At 35.2% G+C, this 21,909-nt stretch overlaps 2 protein-coding genes across 5 annotated transcripts in view; one reads left to right on the forward strand and one right to left on the reverse strand.

Moving 5' to 3' along the window:
- Positions 1-14,364, reverse strand: part of LOC128238902 (transcription initiation protein SPT3 homolog) — a 44,445-nt gene extending 30,081 nt beyond the window's left edge. For 2 of the 3 annotated variants that reach the window (XM_052955215.1, XM_052955212.1), the window contains exons 1-2: positions 14,312-14,364; positions 7,011-8,004 (exon numbers count right to left, since the gene is read on the reverse strand). In XM_052955215.1, coding sequence (XP_052811175.1) covers positions 7,011-7,099 — 89 coding nt within the window. In that variant the 5' untranslated portion in view covers positions 7,100-8,004; positions 14,312-14,364. The remainder of the gene's footprint in view (positions 1-7,010; positions 8,005-14,311) is intronic. The other variant, XM_052955214.1, reaches the window with a different exon arrangement.
- A 1,515-nt stretch (positions 14,365-15,879) lies between these two features.
- Positions 15,880-21,909, forward strand: part of LOC128238596 (runt-related transcription factor 3-like) — a 31,505-nt gene continuing 25,475 nt past the window's right edge. For both annotated transcript variants that reach the window (XM_052954675.1, XM_052954676.1), the window contains exon 1: positions 15,880-16,013. In XM_052954675.1, the coding sequence (XP_052810635.1) occupies positions 15,920-16,013 (94 nt within the window). In that variant the 5' untranslated portion in view covers positions 15,880-15,919. The remainder of the gene's footprint in view (positions 16,014-21,909) is intronic.

The raw sequence follows: 21,909 nt of genomic DNA on the forward strand, positions 1-21,909 counted from the left end.
TACTTTTTAAGATGTATCTTCAAAAGTTAATTACGCACAGTGTCAACAACAGCAACAAAAACTGGCCCTCTTTCCTGCAAATTGAGTATGTTGCCAGCTCCCACGAACGCCCATCTTTCGGAATGTTAATTTGGTCATGTTTTTACAATTCAAGGGCCATAACTCTGAAGTTAATAGTGGGAGAGCAGTTATGAAAGTGAGATGCAGATGATGATGATGTTTGACAACGATAAACAATTTATGAAGGACAACATTATCCCCATATGTCTGCTATGCTACTCTGGCGACATAAAACAAACAAGTCGAAAATGAAAAATAAATTTCCGAGAAACTAATGCCAGTGTTTTTGTTTGCAGTGCACAGAGCATAAACAATATTGTTTTCTTCAGCCTTATATTTATAACTGAAAGTTGCACATGGTGAACTGTAAAAAAAACAAACTGCTAATGTGTTCAACCGAGAAAAAGAAGTCTGCTACTCAGACAAACAACCACAAACATAGATATAAATCTCAGTTCAGATGAAGTGCATTTTATTCCAGAATTTCATTTTCCTCAGAAGCGTTATTATGGTATTAGAATGAATACCATAAAGCAGCGTTAACAAAATTGTGGTAACGTTTAGATGATCATCTGGGATTAAACAAATTTTCATTGCATGCACCCAATTTATGGCTGATCTGAACTACGGTAGAAAATTCACTTAAACCCTAATTAACACAAACAAATGTAGCAGAAAATCCACGAGACTGTCATCCGTCAATTATCTCAGCAGGAAGGGGCCCACCCTGAACAAGAAGACAAGAGAATAACCAGTGTCCATTCATTGTCCATTCAGCCAGAAATCTTTAACAAGCTTAGCACAGGGGCCTGAAAGCATTCCCATACTAAAATACTGAAAATACCCAAAATCTACACCAAGCCAGCCAGGCACAAAACAACAATCCATGACTAATCATGAGCAGCTATGAGCTGATGAATCACAAAAATCACCTAAACTGAATAAACTCCCGACTTAATAATGATTTATCTACGTAAGTGTGAATGTTGTAGATAGCAGCTTTTCCTCCCCAAAATATCCTCACCTGTAGAAGGACATGTAACCTCTGACACCTAAAAGTCTGAACAACTGGCTATTAATTTGATTTATTGTCAGAAATTCTGTCAAACGAGATTTCATGTAACCACAAGAGATCTGTTTTCCATGGGTAACTAAGGACAGGGGAACCCCCCTTAGCAACGGACTAATAACTGGACCACCCAGACCTGAATACATACCCCTGTGAATCTCATACATTTTTTTTTATTTTCTAGCTTTTTTTTCAGAACCTGTTTAAATCTAATTAGTGTCCATTATCGCTTTGTCAACACAGCCATTGTTGGAATTGTGACTGCATTTAGGTAGTATTAAATTACACAGATATTTTTAGGCAAGAATTGTTTAAACAACTGCAGCTCAAGGCAAGAAAAAATGGCAGGAATTTGAAGAGAGCACCTGAAATTATAGCGCTAAAACAGAGCAGTTATATTAAATATTTGTACAACTGCAAAAGCTCATATTAAATGCAAACACTGGCACTTTCGCTGAAATGTTTTATGTCAATTTATTTGTTAAACAAATCAAGAACTTCAATGGTGAAGTCAACAATGTTTTAGATGGAATTGTCGAATATCGTTCCAAAGAGCAAAATTAATCAAATACTTAAAATATCACGTGATATATTTTGCCTGGAATTGGATTAAATTGTAGAAAATCATTAAGTCCAAAGATAGAGAACGACAGTCTAAATATATTTAACAATATATTTTCGGAAATGATGGTCAAAATTTAATAAAATTATTTTCAAATTTAAAAAAAAAAAAAATTTTGGTCGAAATTGTTATCTATTCACTCACTTAAAATACCATCAAAGAAAAGTAAAAAAATCTCTAATTTATTAACATGATGATTACAAAGACCTTGGTTGGACGACTCATGACAACAAATTATCTGGTCCAGAGATGCAGAGATGAGCATCTTCTTGTGGTCGCTTTTATGAATGAAGTGAAAACTTCAAAAGAATAAATCATGAATGAAATGGTATAATGACTTTTGGATGTAAATCTGATATTGTGTAGGTTTTTTTGACATAATTGTTACCGCAGAAGGCATTGACATTCTTATTGCAACATAATAATTTTGTGCGCTTGCATCACAATATTTTTGTGTGCTTGTAACATAATATTTTTGTGCGCAGCATTCAACACTTCAGTATTTTCAAGCCACCAGTTTTGTCTGTAATAATTAGATGCTGATAATTTAAGAAAGGACTGCATTTTAGCGGGGCAAAAAAATAGTAAAAAAATATTTTAAAAAATTCTATAACTACTGCCAGCTTCAAATAATATTGATGCCTATCAAGGTAAATCATTTGAAAACCATTTATAAGTGATACAGCCACAGACTATTACACATAAATCCCAATGTCAATTGAATTTAGAATTGATTTTGCGGTCCCAAATTAGTATTCAGCAGTATCTGTTAAGTTTGATCTTTATGACTTCTTCAGTGAAATAACTGTTACTTTTAACATCAATGCTGTGATTTGGTAAGAAAAATCTAAGAGAGCGATGATCGTCAGATTTTAATGTTTTCTCGTATATTTAACAAGACAAAATGTTTTTATATTTATTTTAACAAAAAAAATTAAATGTGCTTTAATTTTTTTAACCAAATCATATTTTAAATAAACGAGAGCACTGTTACACAGAGATGCCTAAATTGCTTGTTTATTTTCTTCACTCCAGATTGTCGGCTTCACAAAAGTAATACATGTAACTTAATTGTCATTCACATAAAGGGATCTTCCCATGCAGGCACACGAATAAAATGATATATTGAGGCAATTGAAATTCAAAACAGATCAATGATTCCATTATTGTTTGAGTAACCTGTTTCTATTATCAAAGCGGTCCAAGGTTGTTTATATTCGAGTAATAGCTAGGGAAAAACCAGACTGTTTACAGTTTTCCAACTATTGCAAGCCATTTAATGGGCATGTTACACTTGTCACTGCGAACATATATACCAAGATTCACACAAACATTTCAACATGATCACTGCTATCATGCAGTTAATACCTCGAATTATTTCTTTTCAAAAACCTTGGTCAAGCTATAAATTAATAGCAAAAAAACATCTGTATCATTTACAATTAAAACAAACATAAAAAAAATATTTCCATGAAATTTAACAATAAAAAGTCATTTTATCAATAGCGAACAATTATTGGAAGAATTCAATTAATGAACCATTAATGGCACTCTGGTTTTCGAGTGTGGCCACATGCGTGTGGCATGCTGTGTTTTTTGTCCGGCCACTTTTTTACCATAAATCAACATTGTCAAACCCCGCTGGTAGCCCATCTGCCAATACCGAGCTTCTGTGTCAATACACACACCAACAAACTATCAATACATGGGCTTTTTGTTGTCATTAAATGAGTGAGTACATTTTCAAGAGCCCCTTGAATGCCAGGGCAAAGAGTATGTGTGCTAATCTCATAGGAAGCTTTGAAGTCACAGACTTTAAGCATAATGCAAAAATACAACAATTTTTCTGAAAAAATCAATATTTACAAAATTAAATGCCTAATTTGCAACCATTGTGCTAAATTTTCAAATAAATTTCTTCAAGCTCACATTAATTCTTCCACTTAAAACTGGTTTGAAAATTTTAATATGTTCTGTGATAAAAGCAGAACACTTTGTAACAAGCCAATGTGAAAACTCATCTTTTTTCCTTAAGTTGATTAAGAGAAAATTCAAGAAAAAATAGTTGATTTTGCTTTTCATACCTGCACAAACATTTCAAGTGAAATGAGTTAATGGCTTTGCACTTAACCAAATACAACATCTTGGACAATGATGATGAAAATGCCTCAATTATTTTCATTAATAAAAACACCAGAGAAATGAAAAATAAAACTCTTAAATCCTTGCACAGACCATGCACAAACTATTGCAATAAACCTTGCACAAACTATTGCAATAAACCTTGCACAAACTATTGCAATAAACCTTGCACAAACTATTGCAATAAACCTTGCAGAAACTATTGCAATAAACCTTGCACAAACTATTGCAATAAACCTTGCAGAAAACCTTGCACAAACTACTGCAATAAACCTTGCAGAAAACCTTGCACAAATCCTTGCAAAAACCATTGCCGATAACCCTTGCACAAACTACAGCAATAAACCTTGCAATTAACCTTGCAGAAAACCTTGCACAAATTATTGCAATAAACCTTGCACAAAACCTTGCAAAAATCATTGCACAAAACCTTACAAATATCATTCCATAACTTTTTGTTTATCTATTAAGAAGTTGTTCGTGCATTCAACACATAACGTTTTATCCATGAAAAGAAAAGGAAGATACATATCAATTTGTTATGTAATGAAATAAAAAAAACTACTTTTCACAACAAAGCTTTAACTGCAGTTTCAAGCTATTAAAATGCTTTAAAATGTACAATTGGAAAATGGAAACCTCATTTAGGTCTGCACTATACAATCAACCACAGTCATGTTCAAAGTGCAGTCACTAATTTGTCTCGTTTAATGAACTTTAGCTACAAAAACAGTTATGTAATAGAAAATTTACCTACATCTTGTAATGAAAGGAAAATGCAAGCAGTTGTGAAATACCAAGAACTTTAGTTCCATACTTTACAAATGAAGGATGTTTAATTTAGAAAAATTGTCCTTATACTATAAAGCCTTAAAGATGCACTCTTACTCCTAATTAAGATTTACCATAATTGATACAATTATTTCAATATACCAATAGGGCTGAATAAATGTAGAAAAGAATGATTCTTTTGAAGGATACGGAGTTTAATCTGCAAGAAAGCTGCGAAAATACAGTACTTCTACCTGATGAGACAAAAGGAGATCCCAGTAATCTTTTAGCACTCACCAACTATTTAATATTTTTGCAGTTTCAGCTATAAATACACGGTTACAATCTTGCTATCAGCAAATAATATTTCCCATAAATACATTATTTAGTAAGTAGTTCAAGGTTTATCACTCAAAATTGATGTTTGGTATAATGTGTATGCATTGATTCAGTGATTGAAATTTAAACACAAGCTCACAAGCCCTGCACTGGTAAAATGTCTTCCGGGCTTGCTAAAATTCTGAATTTTATATAGCAGGGCTTGTTAAAAAATTTGATGCTAAGCAATAGTATTAGAATAAGGGCTAGTTCATCCAAAAGTCTAATTTCAATGACTGTTGATTTTGAATAAGAGTGTCACTTTAATCAGTCAAATTAAACGGATTCAAGAAATCTGAATCTTTAGCTTTTGCTGACCATTTATTTTGTGTTGATAACAATCAAAAACATAAAGTATTAATCATTTAAGACATCAATTTACTGTAATGTCACGGTAAGCATTCGCAACTTGCTTTGCTGATATGACCGTTGTATGTTGATGTTCCCTCTATACCTTATGAAAAAAGTGTATACATAGATTTTTTACTGTAAAATGCACATGGTCAATAACCATGGTAACTGCCCCCTTTTGTGAGGCCTTGATCAAAAATATTTTTAGTTTTATTTGTTTGAAAGTCATTGGCAACTAGTTCTAACAATTAGTTAATTAAACGATATCTGGATTAACAGCATTTCGTTTTTACTGAAAATGAGGGCCAAAATTCAGCCCCATGCATATACAATCCCCAAAAGTAAATTTTTTTTCACAAAAAAATAAAATAAATAAAAACGCTACGAGTCAACTACCGGTAGAAAAGTGATGTTAAAATGCATTCCTTATCTCTTAAAATTCTGTATCTTAAAAGTGCCGTTGCTTCGTTACGTTTTTTAAATAAACAGAAATAAACTATCGTGAATTCACAATTGTAGGCATTTTGTCGCCATTTTCACAATTTTAAGGGACCAGGCCTCATTCACAAAAAGGTGGGAAAAACACTGGGATAAATCCAATATATGTATCAGTGATGGGTGAAATACAGCCACTTGACGAGTCTTTGGTCTAATTCTGGGTAACAACAGGGATATTTCCATTTAAGTTCAAATGATTTGGTGGCTATAATGATTTGGAAAGATTAGATCTTTGGGCGTGTTTGGTACATGTAGGTGTGAGGAATTCAAAGTGACGTGTGTAAAACTTATGTTTGGGTGCAGCTGTCATCAAAATTTAACTTTTGAGTAAACAAGCCCGAATTCTAACAAAGTGCTTGGTATAAAAAAAAATCACCGAGCCCTGTTTTATAAAACTCTAGATATAAGCACACCCCAAAAGCATCAACCAGTGCAGGGATTGCGCTACTTTCTTTAACTGGTGCAGGTCTTGAATGTCAGATGTCCATAGCTGCATTATACATTATACAGTCCTGTTTCCTCTTATATGTAAAAAGTGTGATCCCAAGCCTTTTCTGTCTTCAGACCAAGTTACTGCCACACTTGGACCAAGAAACAGGAACACTCCCACATATATACTGGTACACTCCAACCAACACCCAGACCAAGATACTGGTACACACGGATTAAGATACTGGTACACTCGAACCAACACTCAGACCAAGATACTGGTACACTCATACCAACACTCAGACCAAGATACTGGTACACTTGAACCAACAATTAGACCAAGATACTGGTACACTTGGACCAAGATACTGGCACACTTGTACAAAGGCAGTGGTACATTCGAAACAAGATACTGGCACACATGGACCAAGATATTAGTACACTCGGCCCGAGATACTGGTGTACTTGGACCAAGATACTGGCACACTCGGACCAAGACACTGGCAAACTTAATGTTTACATGTCAATTTGGTCACTAATTATATTGATGTTTTCAAGTAATGGCCAACTTATCTCATGACACCATGCCTTGACATCAAGACTCATTCATACATAATTATAACAGTTTTTCACCATCAAGTTATATTATTTATTTACTTATTACAGATCATAGTTCAGAACGTGACTTACATCATGAGCTGTATATCTGAGACGAACCAGTGCTGAGCAGACGACTTTCCTCCAATTTGCGGTGACGACTGAGGCTCCTTGCTGCCCATGTTGACTGTTGCTATGGTGATCAGGAGAACTTGGCTTTGGGATGACAACTGTTGATAGGGAGTACTTAGCAACAGGATGGTCCTTATAAATCTATATAGTGCTTGTTATGCTCAGACCTATCAATGTCCATTGAAGTCAGATGAGGCTTTTTGTGCTGGTTGTTATGGTAACAGGGGCACTTGAAATGGTTGTTATGGTAATGGGGCACTTGACTTGGTTGTTATGGTATCTGGGACACTTGACTTGGTTGGTATGGTAAGGGGTACACTTGGCATGGCTGGTATGGCAGCTTTGGCACTTGGCTTTGTTGCTATGGTAAAGGGGGCACTTGGCTTGGCTGGTATGGTAATGGGGACACTTGGCCTGGTTTTTGGCCTAGTTGGTATGGTAATGGGGGCACTTGACCTATTTGGTATGGTAACAGGGGCACTTGGCCTGGTTGGAATAGTAACAGTGGCACTTGGCTTTGTTCGTATGGTAACTAGGGCACTTGGCTTTGTTTGTATGGTAACTAGGGCACTCGGCTTTGTTCGTATGGTAACTAGGGCACTCGGCTTTGTTCGTATGGTAACTAGGTCACTTGGCTTTGTGGGTATGGTAAACGGGACACTGTGCCTGGTTGGTATAGTCTACAGGCTACTTGGCTTGCAGTGTCTGTCAGACTGACGATTGCTGACCCTAGATAAGTGTGATGACGATGGTGATTAAGGATGTTATGTTCAACAATCTGTGAGGGTTTTTTCTCTTCAAACACTGATACAATAACCTGAAGGACGTCATTTATGTCATAATGAAGATATCTGACTTGGCATCTACAATAACATGTAGTATATAATCTCTAGGCATTTTAATGTTGCAGTAAATGTCGTGAAGATGTGCAAGCTATGACGTCAGTTGTTTTCACCTGCAAATAAAATCAGACCTATATTTGTACTTGCATTACTAAATACAACATTTTATGTACGTCTAGATAAACATGCATTTTACATAATGGTAATTGGATATTTCATTATCGTAAACAAGTTTAACAAATAGTCTATCAGATCCATCATTTCTGACATCAGCGTAACAAGTTTAACAATGTAGATCCATTAACTTTGAAACACTTTTATTATATTATTTAAATTAACGAATACTGCACCTTTTTCATAATCAACAAAAGATTTTTTATGTTATTAACGATACATAATTTATTCTGTTTATTATCAAGCATAATTTATTGTTTTTATTTCTAAAACATGTAATTTTTTGCGATATCCACGAAACAACAGATTTTCACCTGTTTGTGGTCAGATTAATATTCATGATAATTTAAAGCAGAAACCACACCAATGCATTGTTAGATACCTATAGCAAGAGGTTAGCAACAATGGGTTACAAAATCATGATGAATAAAACAACAAAATCGTGAGTTTTTATTATATCAGTGATGTAAATGAATTAATCGTCAGTGGTTAAATCAATTATAAAATATGAAACTTCTGTGGTGCTAACACATACTGAATTGAAAAGTCGCATACATCAAAATTAATGAAGTAATAAATTTATGTGAGGTTTTAGTTTTGCATGAACTGTTATAATAATATATATCTAATGTTAGTGCTCAGGCTTAATTAATGACTTTGTTTGACTAAAAAATAATGACAACAAAAAACATCAAGAAAGGGGATCTTTTCTGAAAAAAAGTACTCACCAGTTTATATTTGCTTCAATAAGAACTATTGACTTTTACTTTAAAGGTGGTGGGACGCCATGAAAACATTGAATGCCATATACGTTATGGTTTTGAGGGAGGGGCACACGTAAGAAGGTTGCGCCTCTAAGTTAGGCCCCCGGGAATATCAATTTATGGATCCATCTTTGCTTTGTAATTCAAAGCGCAAAACCCATTTTTTTCCATGAAATGTCAAGAAATAACAGTTTCTACTGCACAAAGGATTTTTTTTACAAAGATGTCAAAATTAGATCTAGTTAATATGTGTAACATGACAACGAAGATTTTACAAATCATGATGAGGTGAGCAAAACGTCCATGATTTTGTCATGATAACATAATTATCTGTCGTATATTGTAGCCACAGTGTCCTCTACAACCATCCGTTAAACCACAAGTGCGCGCTGGTCAGGATTGATGTTATGATAGCTACTATTTATAATTAATGAATACATAGGTTAACAAGTTGACAGCCATAAATAGTAATAACTTAGATAAAATTATTTTTATATTGATAATAATTATTAATGTCAATTAAATACGCACTAAGTTTATTAGAGAATATAACTACGCAACAAATTAACAAAAATAAACATAATTAAAAAATTGTCAAAAGGGAAAAAAAAGATTACGTGGCACTTACATAAACGTGTAAAAATCAATTAATTTCCTTATATGGTTGAAAACATCATCATGACACTAATAATATTTTGACTAATAAAAACAAAAGAAACAAACTTGTCATAGGGCGTAAATCAAGTAAGCATTATACTACATGCATATTATAAGCCACAATGATATAAACATCTGTAACAAATTAGGCGACAATTAGGCAATTCTATCATATGCCACAATGATACGATCATCTGTAACAAATTAGGTGACAATTGGGTAATTCTCTAATAAGCCACAATGATTAGTGAAAAACATTTAAGATTGAGGTGAACACGTTCACTGTCAGATAAAGTAATGAGGCACGTTTGACACGAATGGTATCGACAACAATACCTTTATAAGATTTCTCAATACCTGGAGGGACATTACATAGATTCCTGTGAAATAAAAGTCGCTAAACATGTCTTTAGTGGAAATTATATTGTTCCCTTCTGCAATGTAATATGACCAACTGACCATTGGCTACACATACCGGGGATAGTTGTGGTCACTCGTCAGTTTTCCCAAGGTCATCCTGACAACTAGCATGCTTTGGTTTGATTTAAAGACCTCCAATATGGACCGCCCATTCATAAGTTGTGAATACATTTGGAGCCATCTACATGTAATATATATAAATTTCTACTTTTTATGATCATATATCTTTAACTTACTGCAATGACATTGTAGCTGTTAACGATGATCTCATTTTATTTTCTTAATTGGGTATTCACTGAGGCTTTTGCATTGGTTTAAAAGTATTATTTTTACACAGTGATTTGGAAGCCACTTGGGCAAAGAGATAAAAAAACTTGCATAGTTTATACAAAAAATATATATCTAATATCATTCTAAACTTAAAGCAACACTCATATTTAATATCAATACATACGCATGTATACCATACATAAATTTTGACTACTTACTAAATAATGCATTTATGGAAAATATTAATTACTGATAACAAGATTGTAACTGTGTATTTAATAGCTGAAAACGCACAAATATTAAATGACCGCTGGGTCCTAAAAGTTTTACAGTGATCAACCATCATTTTTTCTGCACCTTTCTTTTGAATTCAACATGATATCCTTCATAAGAACCATTGTTTTCGATGTTTATTCATCCTTATCGGTAAATTAAAACAATTGTATCGGTATTAATTGTGGTACATCTTATTTGGGATTAAGAGTGCATCTAAAACGTTTCCAACTGGAGAAGTTGTAAGAGTCAAGTTTAAATAAATTTTGATGAAGTGTTTCTGCCTTCATAATAGTATGAGTCAATGTGATTACCGGTGCCTATAGCTTGTCAAGATGTACATGTATTTAAAAAAATCTGCCTTTCTTGGAAGCCATTTTGATAAAAAAAATATCTATTTGTTATCATGTATAATCCGAGTCTATATAATACCATCAAACACTGAGATGATTTATATATTGTTTAAGATTCATGCTGCACTTTGCTTTCCAAAACATAAACAAACTGTATGATAATGATAACAAGAACTTGTTTCAAAAAAACGATGCAGAATGTATGAAAGCGAAAAACGCAATCTCCTTTTTACAATTGCATTAACAAATTGTTTTATATGCTTTTTTATACACATAAAAAAACTTTAATAGCATGTTCTGCCATTTTAACGGCGTAATTACATAAATACGCTGCTAATTTGGAGCTCAGAGTATCAGATAAACAAACATGTGAATTTGGGATGCCTCAGGTGCCCAAATATTATTTGGAAAGGATTTTATCAATGTATGTGCTGACAAAGAAAAATTAAAATAATCAGAAAATATCTCACAAACAACTTTTTTGACGACTGAAAAAAACAGGACTGAAAAAAATAAATGCAAATGGGTCATTTTATGACAGATTTTAGTTGCAATAGAGGGCAACAAGACACCAATTCGGCAACACCACATTACAGCCGAATTTTTTTAGATGATGATGCAATTTTGCAATCCTATGATTTGAGCAAATGGCCATATTTATACTTATCAGAGATATTGTTGATACAAATAACCTGATCAAATTTCATGAAGATCAACAGAAACTATTTCATTTGTGTGAGGAAAAATGAACATTTTATAAATATGATATATAAATATAATTTCCTAAAACATAATTCTCAGATGCCTAGTTTTTGACCCCAGATGACATACCAAAGAAGCAAAATATAAAGATCATGAAAATACAATCATTGACTGTGATGCTGACTGGTCAATGGTGTATGTGCCTATGTGAAAGCATGTGTGTGTATGTGTGTGTATGTATGTTAAAGAATCAAATGTTATGACAATTGGAGAATTTTTTTAAATATACTGCAGAAAAAAGTTCCATGAAAAAAAAAATGAATTTATGACATGGGGAAAGTATTTCCTAAGATTTGACCTAGTGACCTAGGTTTTGACCTGGGGGGGGACCCATATTCACAAATGATCAAGACATCATGTAGACAAATATTCTGACAAAGTTTCATAGCAATAGGATAAAAAAATGACTATGACATGAGGAAAATATTTCCTAAGATTTTACCTAGTGACCTAGTGTTTGACCTGAAGTGACCCATATTCACAAATGCTCAAGACAACATGTAGACAAGTATTCTGACAAAGGTTTCATAACAATTGGATAAAAACTTTTTACTTTTTGACATGGGGAAAATATTTAAACCCATAAATGAACTTTAGAACTGTAATTCTTTCAGGACGCATTATTAATATTTGACATTGTGACCTTGTTTTTGACCTGAGGTGACCCATATTTGCAAATGTTCAGGTCAACATGTAGAAAAGCATTGAATTTATGACATGAAATAAAAACTTTAATGCAGAATAGTTTACGCCAGCCCATTCCAGCCGAAAGCCCAATTATTGCACTGAGGTGATGCTATATTCTATGTGCAAATATCCTGCATTCCATCATCATTTACCACTTGGATCTTGCATGCAACATGTCGTCTTTATGTGTCAAATATTATGTGTATAGTATGTATAATAAATTAATATTTATGTGTAAAAACTTGTGCAATATTATTTTAAAATCCCCAGATTCATTGGACAGTTACAGCCCGGACATGAACACCTTTAATGTAAGTGCAGGGCTTTTTCACCAAAAATTGTGAAGAGGCCTAGCCTTTTCATTTTGGGAAAATTAAACGCGTGAAATTCTGCAAATTGGGAAATTTAATGCGTAAACATCTCAAAATGGGAAATTCCACATATGAGGATTGAAGACACCTTTTAAACACGGGTCAAGGTATCCATATGAAACTTGGAACTCATGTTACAAGAACAGGCTCATATCTTACATGTGAGTCTACTTCTAGCTGATTTTTTTCAATTATGACCTTTTTAATATGAAATGTGTACAAACACTCCACAGGGTCAAGCTTGAAAGGTTAAAAATGTATGGACTTCCAATTGCTACACATGTAGATCTTATTGGGGGAGAAATCATGTCTTTGACTTTGCTTTTTAAACATGACCCAATGACAAGAGAGGGAGAGAGAATAGTTTTAATCTTCATAGAGTTGATTCTAAATCGAGGGAAAGAATTAATAACAATATATGGACTAATTGGTCCTCGAATAATGTTTAAATTATACAGCATTCTTCTTATGTTAACTAAAAAGATAAAAAGAATAATTTGCTCAAACAGAATAAATTTTTATTGTAAATTTTTTAAGTAAGATCTTCCTTTTTGGGAAAAATGTCTGGGAATTGTGAAAAAAATATCTGAAAATTGGTAAAATATGCCATTTTTCCCAATTGTGAAGTAGCCTAATTTCGGCCCCTAGCAAAGAAGGTGAAAAAGCCCTGAAGTGCCTTATATATACGCATCATTCCATAATGATAACCTTCAAATGTGACCTTGACCTTCAAAGTAGTGTAGTGAAATGGGTCTTGCTCGTGACACAACTTATGTGCCAACAGATGTGGCATATTATTAGAAAATCCCCCAGTGCATGCCAAAATTACAACCCGGACCTGACCGCCTATACTCTATGTGCATATATGCAGAATTCTATCATGATTAGCGTCTAAGTTTGACCATGGCCTAGGGGGTTAAGGCTGTCGGTCTCGCAAGCAACATGTTATCTTTATGTGCACAACATCTGTACAAAGTTATATCAAAATCCCCTTGTGCATGACAAAGTTACAGCCCATTACGACTGTCTATTCTATATGTGCATATATGAGCATTCCATAATGATTGACCTGTACTGCACGCTCAATGAGTTAGACCCACCTACCAATAATGCACCAGTCAATTGTAACCATGGCCCCCCCAGGTCCGGGGGTATACTGGGGATAGCCGGGGAAATGGGCCGTGTTTTTACCTTTCAGGTGGCCCCGCAGTGCGGTGGTTTTGTCTTTGAGCAAAATATAGCGGGGATGGGACTAACCTAGGCTCTCTGGGATGCAGGGGCATTTGGCGGGGATTTTACCATCAGTTCGTCCCTGCAGGGCGGGGATCTTACCGGGGTTTTTGTTTTGGCGGGCTGTAGGAGAGGGTAATAGAGGGGGTCGAGTTTCAAAACAACGCACCGGACACCTGTGGTGGAAAATAGCAAATCCTCTCACGCACCAGCCCCTACCTAGCCCCACCAATTTATAGACATTCAATGCAAAGTCCTGGGCTACCATGTGATATTAAATAAAAGGCGCAATAGCTAGTGCCAAACAAGTGTTTGATATGTTCGAACACTAGTGGGGACGAATAACATAAACATTTAACATTTAGTGATTTACCACATAATTAATCGTCATCAGCAAATTGTTAAAAACAAACTTCGTTAATGAAGCAATAATAATTAATATGTCGTATTTAAGCTTACATGTCTAAAAATGAAATGCTGTAATTTTACTTCATGGGCGCCGCCATATTGGAAAATTTTAACGACTTTTTATGTCGCTGTCATCACCGCGGCGTTGACGCTGTTGAAAAGTATGTAACCAATAACAAAACCCAGGTAACCCCGAGTGTTACATTTTACGAAATCGAAAAAATGAAATAATCAGTAACATTGAGCATAAGAGGAATGTTTGCAGTAAGGGAGATCGGCTACCAGGTAAGCAGGGGCAGTTTCAGGAACTGACGTTAGAGGGGGCGTAACTTGCATAGGGGCATAACCTTTTGACATTCGCCCCTCCCTCAGAGCCGAAATTAAATTTCATTAAAATGTTAGCAGGGGGAGTGTTCTATTCGGATGATAAGGTGCATTTTAGCGTATTTTATTTCCAAATACATGGGGCCGTGTGTGTGTGGGGGGGGGGGGGGGGGGGGGCATCACATGGCATGCACGCTATACTGCGACTTTGACCATGAAAAAGACCCAAATTTTGACCGCGGTAACGGCTCGGAGTCTTGGCCCTAAAACTCATTGCACGTGACGTTGACATGAGCAGTTCCCACCTCGCTTGGATGACATATCTGGAGCCGCATACCCTTCAAGATCGCGAGTCTTCCAAATTATGATATTTTCATTGGCACAATTTTTTTATCGAATAGTATAATTTAAAATCCCATCTTCTGAAAGACAAAATGCTGCAAGCGAACAAGAAGGCAGACAGTTTCTATGCTAGGGTCATACGCATTTTACCTGACTCAAGCCCGTTATTTTCGAGGAAGACGGACCCATTTCCTATCCCGGAAAGTTCGTATGGAGTCGACCCTCCCCCACCACAACTTTCACCAACCCAACCCCCCAGTGGACTGACGAAATTGAGTCAATTCCTATCCGACCGGACTGTTGCAATGGAAGCAAAAAACGTACGTACGTCTGCGACCAACAGTTTGTTCTTTATCATCTACATGTAAACATCAAAATAAAAACATTTTAGAAACATATATGTTTTACCCGTTTAAAACATAGTCGCCGGTTAAAGGGGACTCGTTTAATGTGTGACTGTTTACAAATACTTATTGAAAAAAATGGGACAAAATGCTCCTTTTTGGTGACAAGCCTTAGTATCCTGATTGAAAATTGAATTATTTTCTAAATGCTTCTCGAATGAGTAACAGTCAGTTGATGTTTGGTGTTTATTCATAAGAGTAAGTAACAAAACCTACAAAGAATCGTTGCAACATAACTTTTGTAAATGTGCTTCTTTAATTAAGCATGGAAATTAACGTAAATACCATTGCATGAAGTGTGAACCCCAAAACGTCGGAGGCACCCTTATAATTTATAATAACATTGTAATCATCCCGTATATCTTTGCTTAATTGCGTATCTAATCAATTAACGTGGAATCAAAATATTAATCTAAGCAGCAATAATTTCCCTCGTTTAGATCCGGGTTAATGCGTTTTTATTCAATAAAATGTATATAAAATATATTCAAGATAGTTTGTACCACGCGTCACGTGACGTGACCACAAAATTGGTAGTTATCTCGTTCCTAAACTGAGTCAAAAATATGAGGATGAACTCTGTGAAAACATGGTGGCTATGAACAGTGTGCTAATGGATAATAGAATTCCCGAAAATGTGGATTTACCCAAATTTGAGAGCTTGGAACAATTAATCGAACATGGTGGGTAGTGTTTTTTGTTCAAATGTTAAAATCGTTGAAGTGATACTCGGTACGAAAATCCGCGTGCGATTTTTCTTTGTTGGTAGGCGAAAACACTCCCCGAAATTCGGCGCGCGAAATGATTCATATTTTTGTTAACAGTGTGTACTATAGAATATATAGATCTACCAAACGGAACATATCATTTGTAAATCATGATGGATTATCCTTAATTAGATTATCAATAGTTTCAAACAATATTCATTAACTGTAAATAAGTGTTTATAGGCCGCGGGAATAGATTTTGTAAAAACACCAAAATCTGCGGTCACATATGTTCATTAAACACAAGTACATTAATGATGGTCGGAAATTATTAAAATCACTAACTACTGTTCTGTGGTCTATAGTACTTTAATGTCAAGTGTGAGGTGGTCAGTTTTGGTTAATTTATCTCCTAAAAGTTCAATATGGATGAAAGCGAGATCTTTGTTAAACAACACTTACATAGTTTTTCCAAAACAGTGTTGTCATTTTTGTTTTGGTTTTTTGTACTGCCGTTTCCATACGCAAAATATCCATAATTTTCACACAAGAAACAGGATCACAAGGCAATGGACACATAAAAGTTCCCATGGCATATACAATAATTTAGTGTGTCTGTTTTTTTTTAAATAAACATGTACCACACACAAGGGACCTACTACGTTGTGTGTGAATATTTTATGTGTCAAATTATGCATTCCTGTAATATAAACAATTCAATTACTGGGTTTAATGATCATGTATTTTCAGATATTCAAATATTTTCTCAATTTTAAAGGTCCATACGGTGCAAATATTTCACAAAAATAACCGTAAGACGCTGTTTTCTAAGAGTCATTCTTCAAAGCCGCAAGCTGTTTGAGGTGCGCCAAAAACAGAACAAAATGCAGCTTTCCAAAATTCTAAAGGTCTAGTTATTACTAATAGCATGTATGTAAACTATTTATTTCAAATAAAAACGTTTTTGTTGTCAATTTAGACGGTTCTACGGCTTAGATTCATAACTTAAGATTGTCAACCAATTATTCCACGGTTCTGAAATAAACAATATATTTGAAAAATCAAAATTTATTAATTCGTTTATTTATTCATACATTTTTTTTCGATCGTTCATTCAATCGTACTTTCGTCGACGAGTTCGTGTTCCTCTTTGTTATATATTTCATTAATTTATCAATGTTCCGTGTTTTGTTTTTTCTTTATTTATTCCATTATTTTTTTAACTTATTTATGTACTTTTTTGTTTATTTTAAAATTTTGTTCTTAACTGTTTCCTTAAAGAAATGAATTTTCATTAATTGTGAACTTAATTGTTTAGAATATATAACAAGAAATATATGCTTATCTATATTTCCCTTTCCTTTTCAAAGTACTTTATTCATAAAGCGTGAAACTAATTCATCGACGTTTTCTTTTAAATGTAGCGTAATGCTTTTCAAAACTCTGAAATTGTTACCACAAAACGAGCAAAATATAGAATACATTGGCTGTAATTACAATGATTTGACTACAATTAATTATTGAAACATTCAAATTTGTGGAAATAATTGTTATAAAATAGATGATGAAAAGTTTGCAAACAACAGCCGTTAAATATTACCTTTTTCTTATTATAATCATTAAACACATTTGATATTCATGTATACATTATTATGTATTATATGTCTTTCAGGTAATATTATAGTTTAATTAATTTAATGCACTTTTCATGTTTCACTATTTGGTATTCTTCAACGAAAATCTAACAAACTGATTATCAGCAATACTAAAAGCAATCAAAATGTATAATAAACATATATCGATTTGTATAATTGATCTCAGCCAAATCGTCCAAATGCCAACAACAGTGAACGCAATTAAGAGTCTTTATTACCTAAATCCTGACCACAAACCACCGCTATGCTACCGCCTTGACCACAGAGTACATGATCCGGTGCCAACACTATTTTGATTCTCATGTAAGAAGTATCGACCGTCCAAACAATAATAACATTTTCATGTACAATAATATACACATGTATTTATTTTTATTTTTCAAATTTGATATTTACCAGGGCGTGTATAAATTATATGTATAGGTTGTTGTTATTTTTGCTATGCAAAATCCTCTTATAATGTAGAGAACCATTCCATAAGATTTAAGTTAAATTATTATTTAACAGTACTGTATGTATTTGATATTTAATGTTAACAGAATTGATATTCAAAACAAACAAAGAAGTTCATAATAATAATTTTTCAAATGAATAAAAATTAAGTTATAAAGTAAATAATGAATTGAATAAATAAATAAATAAATAAATAAATAAATAAATAAATAAATAAATAAATGAATGAATGAATGAATGAATGAACGAACGAACGAACGAACGAACGAACGAACGAACGAACGAACGAACGAACGAACGAACGAACGAACGAACGAACGAACGAACGAACGAACGAACAAACGAACGAATAAATTGAACGAACGAACGAACAAACTAACGAACGAACGAACAAACAAACAAATAAATAAATAAATAAATTGAATGATTGATTGATTGAATGAACGAAAGAATGATCGAATATATTAAAATAAATAAAACATACATAAATGAAGAAATAAATAAATAAATAAATAAATAAATAAAACTAAATAAATAAATGAATAAATAAATAAATAAATAAATAAATAAATAAATAAATAAATAAATAAATAAATAAATAAATAAATAAATAAAAAAATTGATGGATTGTTTGATTAAACGATCGAACGAACGAACGAACGAATTAAAGAACGAACGAAATAACGAATACATAAAAAAAATGAATAAAAATAAATAAATGATTAAAAATAAATAAATAAATAAATAAATAAATAAATAAATAAATAAATAAATAAATAAATAAATAAATAAATAAATAAATAATAAATATGTGATTACTTTGTAAAATTAACCACACATTTGATGAATTTGCCAAAAGTAAGTATTGAATACTTCAGTAATTGATTTATTTTTAAACAAATCTTGGACGCAATGACCACAAAACGAAACCACGGAGTGAAAACAGTCATGTGTATTGTTAGGGTTTGGGGTTTGGGATGTTGGAAAATATGAATTTCACATTAACGAATAGCAATAAATTGATACAGATATTGATCAAAGAGTGAAAAAGAGACAAGAGTAAATATGATTTAACGTAATCATTTTCATTAGTATTGTTATATACACGTTAAAAGATTCTCAGCGGCAACATTAATCAAGACAAACAAACTATTTTTTATAAACAAATGAAAAAGATAAATAAATAAGTAATTATAAAAAAGGGGAATCATTGAAAAAAAAAATTAAAAAAAATTAAAAAAATAGAGAAAACATACACAACAATAGCATATAAAGCGCTGGCTTTAGTGAGGTAGGGCAAGTATGCAAGGTTATTTTGACTCGCCCATCTCATTGCCTTTACCATAATTATTTGGCTTGCAACCCTTTTATACCTTTGTCTTATGTTGCATTGCGCTATACCATGTTGTCTTACCTAATCTCATTTTTCCGGCGATATTTTTCCTTGCGCACATCATTGTCTCAGCCCCTTTGATGCACTTCCCACGTAAATACCCCGGCATTATTTGGCCTTGCCAATCCCATGGCCCCTACCCAATATTGCCTTACACGTCTCTTTGCTCCGCTCATAGTTTGTCTTGCCCACGTCATAGCCCCAACCCTAATTTGACTTGCCCATATCGTTGCCCCCACCCTACTTTGCCTTTCCCATAGCATTACCCCAACACTATTTGCTTTGCCCACATCATTACCCAAACACTATTTTACCCTTACTTTGCGTTTCCCATAGCATTGCCCTAACCCTACTTTGCCTCGCCCGCCTCATTATCCAAACCCTTCTTCGCCTTGCCCGACCCATTGCCCAAACCCTACTTTACCCCTACTTTGCCATGCCCGTATCATTGCCCCAACCCTACTCTGCCTTTCCCGTATCTTTGCCCCAACCCTACTTTGCCTTGCCCACCCTATTGCCCAAACCCTACTTTGCCTTGCCCACATCATTGCCTCAACCCTACTTTGCCTTGCCCACATCATTGCCCCAACCCTACTCTGCCTTTCCCGTATCTTTGCCCCAACCCTACTTTGCCTTGCCCACATCATTGCCCAAACCCTACTTTGCCTTGCCCACATCATTGCCCAAACCCTACTTTGCCTTGCCCACATCATTGCCAAAACCCTACTTTGCCCCTGCTTTGCCTTGCCCACATCATTGACCAAACCCTACTTTGACTTGCCAATATCATTGACCCGACCCTACTTTGATTAGCCCACATTATTGCCCCAACCCTATTTTGCCTTGCCCGTATTATTGCCCCAAACCTATTTTGCCCCACTTTGCCTTGCCCGTATCATTGCCCCAACCCTACTTTGCCTTGCTCGTATAGTTACGCAAACCATACTTTGCCTTGCCCATATCATTGCCCTACTTCTACTTTGCCTTGCCCATATTTCCCCCACTGCTTTGCCTTGCCCGTATCAATGCCCAAACCATACTTTGCCTTGCCCATATCATTGCCCAGACCCTACTTTGCCTTGCCCACATCATTGCCTCAACCCTACTTTGCCTTGCACACCCCATTGTTCAAAGCCTACTTTGCCTTGCCAACATTGCCCCTATCTTTTTAACTCTCAATCGCGCGGTCAATCTCATTGACCCAACCCTATTTTGCCTTTGCCCACCAACTCGCCCCAACCCCGTCTTTCCTAACCCTCTTTCGCCCGGTCAAACTCATTGACCCAACCCTATTTTGCCTTTGCCTACCAACTCGCCCCAGCCCTTTCCTTCCCAACCCTCTTTCGCCCGGTCAATCTCATTGATCAAACCCTAGTTTGCCTTTGCCAACCAACTCTCCCCAGCCCTTTCCTTCCCAACTCCCTTTCGCCCGGTCAATCTCATTGACTAAACCATATTTTGCCGTTGCCGACCAACTCACCCAAAGCCTGTCTTTCCTAACCCTCTTCCTGGCCAATATCATTGACCAAACCCTATATGTTGTCATTGCCAACCAACGCGCCCCAACCCTATCTTTTCTACCCACTTTCGCCAGGTCAATCTCATTGATCCAACACTAGTTTGCCTTTGCCTACCAACTCTTCCCTACCCTTTCCTTCTCAACCGTTGTTTATTAATAATAGTATTTTGCCTTTGCCCACCAACTCGCCCAAACCATATCCCTCCTAACTCTCAATCGGGCGGTCAATCTCATTGACCCAACCCTATTTTGCCTTTGCCCACCAACTCGCCCCAACCCTATCTTTCATAACCGTCTTCGCGCGGTCAATCTGAGTGATCAAACCCTATGTTGCCATTGCCCACCAACTCGCCCCAACCCTATCTTTCCTGACCCACTTTTCATCCTGTCAATCTCATTGACCCAACCCTATTTTGCCTTTGCCAACCAACTCGCTCCAACCCTGTCTTTCTTAACCCTCTTTTCGCCCGGTCAATCTCATTGACCCAGCCCTATTTTGCCTTTGCCCACCAACTCGCCCCAACCTTGTCTTTCCTAACCCTCTTTCGCCCGGTCAATCTCATTGACCCAGCCCTATTTTGCCTTTGCCCACCAACTCGCCCCAACCTTGTCTTCCCTAACGCTCAATCGCGCGGTCAATCTCATTGACCCAACCCTATTTTTCCCACCAACTCGCCCCAACCCTATCTTTCCTAACCCTCAATCGAGAGGTCAATCTCCTTGACCAAGCCCTATTTTGTCTTTGCCCATCAACTCGCCCCAACCCTATCGTTCATATCCGTCTTTCGCGCGGTCAATCTGAGTGATCAAACCCTATGTTGCCATTGCCCACCAACTCGCCCCAACCCCATC

This window comes from Mya arenaria, chromosome 6, assembly GCF_026914265.1.
Source record: "Mya arenaria isolate MELC-2E11 chromosome 6, ASM2691426v1".
NCBI classification, from domain to species: Eukaryota; Metazoa; Mollusca; class Bivalvia; order Myida; family Myidae; genus Mya; species Mya arenaria.